The sequence below is a fragment of the Panthera onca genome, chromosome B3, assembly GCF_046562875.1.
Source record: "Panthera onca isolate mPanOnc1 chromosome B3, mPanOnc1 haplotype 2, whole genome shotgun sequence".
Classification (NCBI taxonomy): domain Eukaryota; kingdom Metazoa; phylum Chordata; class Mammalia; order Carnivora; family Felidae; genus Panthera; species Panthera onca.
This window is the reverse complement of record NC_138344.1, coordinates 69,973,670-69,983,165: the sequence shown is the minus strand read 5'-3', so window position 1 is coordinate 69,983,165 and position 9,496 is coordinate 69,973,670. Positions and strand designations below refer to the sequence as shown.

The following is a 9,496-nucleotide window of genomic DNA, read 5'->3' as shown; positions in this document are numbered from 1 at the left end:
AAACCAATGAGAGCAATTTAAAGCAACAGATTGCCTCTGAGTGCAGTTTTGGTCATACTACCAAACCCATACACTGGGTTCCCATTATTTTATAAATAGTTTACTATCAATTAAATAAAATATCTGTTATCACAGATAATTTTATATTATCAACATTTGACGCATTGTTTTTAGGGCCTCAAAGTTGACTCCTTCTTTCTTTTCTTTCAGGCCACATCACAGTCTTTTCTTCTTTGTGATTCCATGGACCAAGTAAATGGCTCTATGGTAACTGAATTTGTGTTACTGGGACTTGCACAATCCTTGCGAATGCAGGTTTTGCTTTTTCTTTTCTTCTCTTTATTCTATGCAGGAATTATCTTGGGAAACCTCTTCATTATGTTTACAGTGATTTTTGATTCTCACTTACACTCTCCCATGTATATCCTGCTGGCCAACTTATCATTCATCGACCTGGGCCTTTCATCCACCACAGTTCCTAGGATGATCTCTGATCTTTTCAGTAATGGCAAAATCATCTCCTTCCATAGTTGCATGATACAAATGTTTTTTATTCATGTCATGGGAGGAGTTGAGATGATACTGCTCATAGCCATGGCATATGACAGGTACACAGCAATTTGCAGGCCTCTCCACTACTTAACTATTATGAATCTCAAAATGTGCATGCTTTTGGTAATGACTGCTTGGATCATTGGGGTGATCCATGCTGTGTCTCAGTTTGTTTTTGTCATAAATTTACCTTTCTGTGGCCCTAAAAATGTGGGGAGTTTTTACTGTGATTTTCCTAGGGTTATTAAACTTGCATGCATGGACACTTACAGACTAGAATTTGTGGTCACTGCTAACAGTGGCTTCATATCTATGGGCACCTTCTTTTTCTTAATTGTATCATACATCTTTATTCTGATCACTGTCAGACAACATTCTTCAAAGGATTTATCCAAAGCATTCATCACTTTGTCAGCTCACATCACTGTAGTGGTTTTGTTTTTTGTTCCATGCATGTTTCTCTATGTGTGGCCTTTTCCTACCAAGTCAATGGATACATTTTTTGCCATTGTGGACTTTGTCGTCACTCCTGTCTTAAATCCTGCCATCTATACTTTAAGGAACAGAGATATGAAGGCAGCAATGAGAAGGCTGAGTCAACAAGTTGTAAGTTCTAGAGAGATGTCATAACAGATTTCATTGGTAAGAACACAAGATGAATGTCATGGACCACCATGAACACCATGGAATATGTACACTTTCATTAATGCCTACAGAAAACTGAGAAGTCTACATAAAAAGAGGTATTGAATCAAAGAAATTCACTTTCAAATAGGAATTGCAGTAATTTTTGTTAATTATAAAAACTAAAGTGTTATATATTCCTACCTAACCAATAAACCTAAATTTGTAGTTATCATCAATGACTACATTCAATTTTCATGTAGTTTTTATCTATATATAAATATATACATGAACATATGATTTAGCTTTATTTATCAGTATCTTCATAGTGATAATAAGCATCACTGAAAATTAATATTTCTTATGGAAATTATGTGGATCCAATGGATAAAATATGAGTTTATACAAACCAGCAGACATTAAATATCAAGAAAGAAACAATTTTCATCCTAATTGTACTTTAAGTTAGATAAATAGGAAGGCAACACTATGTTACAACTCTTAAGAATTGTTTTCAGCCTTTGATTGTCAATGTATTTTGTACAATGTTACTTTAAAAATAGATTCTAGTATTTTGCATTATGCAACAATTGTCTATGGTCCTTTTTTTTCCAGAGAAAATTTCTATTGTTCTTGCAGTCTTCCTCAAAGCATTTCTTGATTTACCCTAAAAGAGTACCCACAATTATAAAAGTATTTTGAGAATGTTATTGCCTAAAGAAAGGCACCCAACTTAGATCTCAGCTTATTTAATGTACCTGTTAAGCTGGAGTACTCAGGACAAAGAAGATGATTGACATCTTTACTTTTACTTTACTTTTCCAAGTAAAACTTGGAAAGTCAGATGGGTCAAGGAGCAAAAGTGAGAAATCACTTGGATGTATTTCTATGACTGACTTAAAAAACATTAATTGTGGTGACTCAGCCCAGTTGTAACTTCTGCATTGTAAGCTGTTCAATAAAATGATAAATAATGAACGAGATTTTCTTACTATTGTTCAAAGTATTTTTCCTATATTTTATCCAAAATTGGTCATAAATGTTATAAGCTATCCTCTTTTTATAACAACTAAAGCATTATTATTTATTGTCTTCTTAATCCATCTGGATTTTTTTATATTTTAAAATCCAATAATACTTTTTTTAATATAATTTATTGCCAAGTTGGATAATATAGTGTCTATACAGTGTGCTCTTGGTTCTGGGGATAGATTCCCATGATTTTTTGCTTACATACAACACCCAGTGCTAATCCCAACAAGTGTTCTCCTCAATGCCCATCACCCATTTTCCCCTCTCCCCCATCAACCCTCAGTTTGTTCTCTGTATTTAAGAGTCTCTTATTTCCACATCCTTTTTGAGTTAATTTTTGTGAATGGTGTAAGAAAGTGGTCTAGTTTCATTCTTCTGCATGTTGCTGTCCAGTTCTCCCAGCACCATTTGTTAAACAGATTGTCTTTTTTCCATTGGATAATCTTTCCTGCTTTGTCAAAGATTAGTTGGCCATACTTTTGTGGGTCTAGTTCTGGGGTTTCTATTCTATTCCATTGGTCTATGTGTCTGTTTTTGTGCCAATACCATGCTGTCTTGATGATTACAGCTTTGTAGTAGAGGGTAAAGATGTGGGATTGTGATGGGATTGTGATGCCTCCTGCTTTGGTCTTCTTCTCTTGCACTGTTGGTGGGAATGCAAACTGGTGCAGCTGCTCTGGAAAACAGTGTGGAGGTTCCTAGAAAATTAAAAATAGACCTACCCTATGACCCAGCAGTAGCACTGCTAGGAATTTACCCAAGGGATACAGGAGTACTGATGCATAGGGCCACTTGTACCCCAATGATTATAGCAGCACTCTCAACAATAGCCAAATTGTGGAAAGAGCCTAAATGTCCATCAACTGATGAATGGATAAAGAAATTGTGGTTTATAGACACAATGGAGTGCTACGTGGCAATGAGCAAGAATGAAATATGGCCCTTTGTAGCAACGTGCATGGAACTGGAGAGTGTGATGCTAAGTGAAATAAGCCATACAGAGAAAGACAGATACCATATGTGTTCACTCTTATGTGGATCCTGAGAAACTTAATAGAAACCCATGGGGGAGGGGAAGGAAAAAAAAGAAAAAAAAGAGGCTAGAGTGGGAGAGAGAGCCAAAGCATAAGAGACTCTTAAAAACTGAAAACAAACTGAGGGTTGATGGGGGGTGGGAGGGAGGGGAGGGGAGGTGATGGGCATTGAAGAGGGCATTTTTTGGGATGAGCACTGGGTGTTGTATGGAAACTAATTTGACAATAAATTTCATATAATAAAAAAATAAATAAAAATAAAAATAAATTTAAAAAAAGAGTCTCTTATGGTTTGCCTCCCTCTCTGTTTGAAACTACTTCTTCCCCTTCCCATCCCCCATGGTCTTCTGTTAAGTTTCTCAAGTTCCACGTATGAGTGAAAACATATGATATCTGTCTTTCTATGACTGACTTATTTCACTTAGCAAAACACCCTCTAGTTCCATCTGGATTTTAATTTCAGAACTATCTGACTGGTTTCAACTAGATTCTATTAAAAAGTCTCCTTTAACAGAGAAAGACAAAGACCACATGATTTCACTTATATGTGGAATCTAAAACACAAAACAAACAAAAACAGAGTCTTAAATACAGGAAAAAAACTGGTGGTTGTCAGAGGGGAGATTGGAGGGGGAATGGGGAAAATAGATAAAGGGATTCAGATGTACAAACTTCCAGTTACAAAATAAATAAGTCACAGAGATGAAAAGTATAGCATAGGGAATAAAGTCAGTAACATTGTAATAACGTTGTGATGACAGACAGTGACTGAAGTTAGCATGGTGAGCACTGAGTAATGTACATAATTGTCAAATCACTGTGTTATACACCTGAAACTAATATAACATTGTATGTCAATTATACTTCTATTAAAAAAGAGTTTAGGTAAATATAGATACAAGGAAATAAAGTTTCATTTGCACAGAGAAAAAAATCACCTTTAGATTTAGTGAGATATTTAAAATACCTAAATGAGCCAAGAAATTGTGACAACAGCTCCTGACTCCGGAAAATTCTGTGTGTTTCCTCTAGGGAAAATCTGAGAGCCTATAAGAGTCTCCGTACTCAAAGGCTATTTCCAGATCTCCTCACACCTGCTCACACCTCCATAAATGGCTCTTCACTGAGTGGTTTACTAAGGAGGACAATTCATACAGACTTTATGCTCTTGAAATTTTATGCTTCAAGAGAAAGTGCAAATAAAAGGAAAATCTGTACTCTTTTTTGCAATAGTCTCTTCCAGTTATGAAGGAGGTAGGTGGAATGATGAAAATGAAGTATATTAGCAGAACTAACCAAAGTGTAGAATTTTATTGACAATGAGATGCTTCTATTATCAGTAAGAGCCCATTTGGCAGAATTTAATTATGCATGTATCTTCAAGAAAAATGGAAGGATTTTGTGAGGTCAGTTTAAATACTTACAAGAGTTAGTATAAATATTAACAAGCATTGCCCTTGTTGTGTTAAACAACCTAGTATATGTTATACGAGTGTTATGAGTGTTGAGTCCTTCCCCTGTATGTTCCAGGCTAATATATTCTTTCATCTCTATTTAAGCATCCATTTTCCCGTAAAGCCCAGATTCATTGTTCTTTTACTTATTTCCCTCCCTCCCTCCCGCAACCCCAATGAAATTTGATTTTGGATATTTCTTTCACATGTAGGTACAAATCATACTCTTAGAGCTGTAGAATTTTGTTTTAGAAAGCTTTTGATCCAATAAGCTCATTTTTAAACCGGAAAACTAAGGCTTGGATATTTTGAATGACATGCTAAAGTCACACAGTAAATTTGTACTAGAACCCCAAAGTCTCCTGACTTCAATCTCAATGAAACTTATAAAATAAAGATTTTAGGTATTTTTCTTTAAAAAGCGGTAAAAGACATTTAGGACAAACATAATATCCTAAAGTTTGAATTTTAAGTTTAATCTAGTACATAGGGAAAGATTTTATTGTTCATTTGTAGCTGGCTCTTCATGATTACTATAGCCAATGTATAAGATTCTGGAAAACTCCTTCAATAGACCTAAACTTAATGTTTCACTTAGAATTAACATAATCCTTCTAAAACCCCTTGCACCATTTTTGAAGAACCAGGTATGATCTTTGAAAGGATTACGTTCGTGAAGGATCCCCTGTAAATGAGAATCCTCTATATTCATTCACTCCTCAGTAACATACTCAAGAAATGAAATGTTTTAACTGAGAAATTCCTTTTGCTGAAGATTAACATATATGAATTCTTGTTACCATGGTAGAAAGTCTTTTCACTGCAAAAGAGAACTCTTTTGTCAACTATCACCCTTGATATATTTCTTATGGAGATAAAAGTATTGAGTTTGTCCTCTAAGTGAAATGAAATGGTTGCATGTAAGTTAATATCTAAGTTCAATTCTAAATTGAATACTTTGAAGGGCACCTGGGTGGCTCAGTCACTTAAGCGTCAGACTCTTGGTTTCAGCTCAGGTGGGGATCTCATGGTTCATGCGTTCGAGTCCTGCATTGGGTTCTGTGCTGACAGCACAGAGCCTGCTTGGGTTTCTCTCTCCCTCTCTCTCTGCCCCTCCCGGCTTGTGTGTGCTCTCTCTCTTGAAATAAATAAATGAACTTTAAAAAAAAAAGTAACATACTTTGATTCTTAAGAAACATCCTAACCAGTCACATCACAACAGGAATCCCATCCACTTGATTGTCAATGATTAGTATGATTGTATTTATTACTGTGCTAAGCAGATGGGAAAGGTGTGTTTGTGTCTTGTTTTACTATTAGACTTCTCTTTTTACTTGGAAATAAAATTATAATTCCTAAGTTTTTATAGGACTTTGAAAACAGTAATATGAAGCATTAGTGGATAGGGCTAAGGAATGGGATTTGGGATAATGACAAGAAAAGTGTAATTTCCAAGGGCTACAGAATAACTGTGATGAGAGAAGTAGTGAAAACAAATACTTCTACTCCCCCAAGAAATTTGGTAAGATTAACCCACTATACTTTCATGCCTCCCTAGCACCCATCAATTTCCACAATTATTCAGAATAGAATCATTTATATACTCCTTTTTTTAATCTCCCACATCCTGTTGACAAATATCCTGTTTTTACTACCTTAATAATGGCTATCATGTATTGACTATTCACTATTTATTAGAAATGTATTAAACAATTGCACATAATGCTTTAATAGTTCTTCACTGTCTTCATAATAAAACACAAATCCCTTAGCAAGCATTCCAGAATCCTTTTTCAATTTTATCTCCTATTAAACCCCTTCACATTTTCTCTCATGCAAATTTTTTTTTGCATTTTCCGCACTTTTAATTTCACCTCTAAATTACCTTTCTTTTATCCTTTTATTTTCTGCTATTTTATTTTTCTTCCATTTTTCATCTTTAATTTTATTTTGGACTAACTCCTTTTCTTCTAAGCATTTTGGTATCACTAAATGATAAGTATAAATTCCATTCTCTATAAGGCCTTATAATTCTGACCTTCTTTTTTAGAATCCTCATTTATTTAAACTTCTCCTAAGATTGAATTTCTACATCTGTCTTAGCTTTCATGTTTCTATCCAAGCTTCTGAGAAACTATGAAAATTATTTTGGAATTGTGTCCCTCACTCATGCCCCACAGAGTACTAGACTAGTGGCAATTTTGAGAATTTTTGATGCAGTGCATTTGTTTTAAAGATGGGAAAACAAAAGGATGCAGGGAACTGAAATTCAATCATCTTGTTATGAACAAGATGAACAATAACATCTATGTTATTTCTAGAAGTCAAGTAAAATTTGTAAATTATTACCAGGGAAATGGGGTTTCTCTGTGAATCGAAGGCAACAAATATTACTACTAATAATTATCCAAATTCATTTTGTACTTACTAAATACAAAAACTATGCAAAACACTTTACACTTAATACTTCGTTTGAAATTCATTATAACCACAAGAAGTGAATATAATTAGTATCTACATTTGTAAAAATGGTAAAAATAAGTGTTAAAGAGTAAGTCCAAGGTCCACAGACTACATTCAAAATTTATACACTATAAATTGCCTCACAGAGCAAAATTGTGAATGAGGATTTGTCTTAGTTTCATAAAGAGGTTTCCAACAACTGTACATAAAATGATTGTGATGGGCTACAAAACCACTAAGAATACTTTTTCAAAAATGTATGCCACAAAAAGTCCTTGTAAATATAAAGATCATATAAGTATGTACTTAATAGCTAAGATACTGTTTTGGAATTCAAAGGAAAAGGAGATAAACATATGATGGTGATATAGACTTAATCTGGCACAGAAGGTCACATGAACAAAGGGATTTTATTAGAAATAAGCCTAAGTGCAAATAATGAGAAGACTTGAATAACTGGACTATAAGGCACAGTCAGGGGAGGGGTGTGGAGTAAAATGGTGGGTTTAGATTGTATGCATTTATGTAATAAACCATAGATAGACATTATATGAGTAAGCAGAATGACACAAAATGAGGCTTTGAATTTGAATATAATAATTCTGACTTTCTTCTTACTCTATTCTCTAAGGTAACTACAGAGGCTCTTTCCTGGAATGAATCAATAAATGACACAAATTACTCCATGGTGACTGAGTTCATTTTTCTGGGACTCTCCAATTCTCAGGAATTCCAGATATTCCTACTGGTGTTCTTTTTTATATTCTATGTGGGAATTGTGTTTGGAAACCTTCTTATTGTCATAACTGTGGCTTCTGACTCCCATCTTCACTCTCCCATGTACTTCCTGCTGGCTAACCTCTCACTCATTGACCTCTGTCTGTCTTCCGTCACAGCCCCCAAGATGATTGCTGACTTTTTCAGTAAACACAAAGTCATCTCTTTCAAGGGTTGCCTTGCTCAGATATTTCTCGTTCACTTTTTTGGTGGGAGTGAATTGGTGATCCTTATAGCCATGGCCTTTGACAGATATGTAGCAATCTGTAAACCTCTTCGCTACTCTACAGTTATGTGTGACCATGTATGTTTTGGCATTGTGACTGCCGCATGGGGAACTGACTTTCTCCATTCAGTGAGCCAGTTGGCTTTTGCAGTAAACTTACCTTTCTGTGGTCCCAATGAGGTTGATAGCTTTTACTGCGACCTACCTAGGGTTATCAAACTTGCTTGTATAGACACCTATAGATTGGATGTCATGGTCATTGCTAACAGTGGTGTGCTCACTGTGTGTTCTTTTGTTTTCCTAATCATCTCCTATGCTATCATCCTAGTAACCATCCAGCAACGCCCTTCAGACAAGTCGTCCAAGGCTCTGTCCACTCTGACTGCTCACATCACAGTAGTTCTTTTGTTCTTTGGACCATGTATCTTCATTTATGCCTGGCCATTCCCCATCAAGTCACTAGATAAATCCCTTGCTGTGTTTTATTCTGTGGTCACTCCTCTCTTGAACCCGATTATATACACACTGAGGAACAAAGACATGAAGACTGCAATGAGACGACTGAGTAAATGGAATGTGAATTCTAGTGTAAAATTTTAGATGTCTCCTAACTTTAAGGCTAAACTAAGATAATGACATAAAATAAAGTTGGTGAAGTACTTGGTAAAGCTCATGAAAATCTTACTTTCCATTTCTTAGTAAATGTCAAAGAACTTTCACATAAATTGCCTCAATTTATCCTTTGACAAATTTGTATTTTATATTTTTGGATACAGATACAAAGTTAATATGCTTTCAAAATATTATCTAATTCTCAGAACAATGGCATAAATATGTCAATATTTGTACACTTCTGTGGCTGAGTAGTTCTGAGCATAATAGATGGAAACACAGAAATTAGCCTTCCTTATAATATTTTTATATTTTTATTTGACTCATTTTCCCTAAAAACGTCAAGGAAGCAACTTCCATACACCTAACTCAAAAAACATGCTTAGTGATAAGGATATTTATGAGCTAATTTTTTTCTTTTTAAATATATGAAATTTATTGTCAAATTGGTTTCCATACAACACCCAGTGCTATGAGCTAACTTTTAAAAGGTTTAGAAAAGAAACTCTTCACACTGTAACAGTCTATAGTTCGTCTGCAATCACTAGAATAACCCATAATCCATGAGATCATTATCAAAAGTGACAGGAAGAGTAAGTCTGACAATGTAAAATTTGCCTTACAGGCACTTGATATCTTGTAGCTTACAAGCTATCACAAGCAGTAAAATGCATTTAGAAAGATCCAAGTTCTTTCAACGTGTTGGCACAAAGTATATCAGT

The 9,496-nt window shown here is 34.9% G+C and overlaps 2 protein-coding genes across 2 annotated transcripts; both read left to right on the top strand.

Annotated features, from left to right (window-relative positions):
* Positions 1-243: 243 nt before the first annotated feature.
* On the top strand, positions 244-1,182 carry LOC132669326 (olfactory receptor 4F6-like). The gene has a single exon (XM_060619044.1). The coding sequence runs from the start codon at positions 244-246 to the stop codon at positions 1,180-1,182; it is 939 nt and encodes a 312-aa protein (XP_060475027.1).
* A 6,611-nt stretch (positions 1,183-7,793) lies between these two features.
* Positions 7,794-8,762, top strand: LOC132669331 (olfactory receptor 4F4). The gene has a single exon (XM_060619048.3). The coding sequence runs from the start codon at positions 7,845-7,847 to the stop codon at positions 8,760-8,762; it is 918 nt and encodes a 305-aa protein (XP_060475031.2). The 5' UTR covers positions 7,794-7,844.
* Positions 8,763-9,496: the final 734 nt, after the last annotated feature.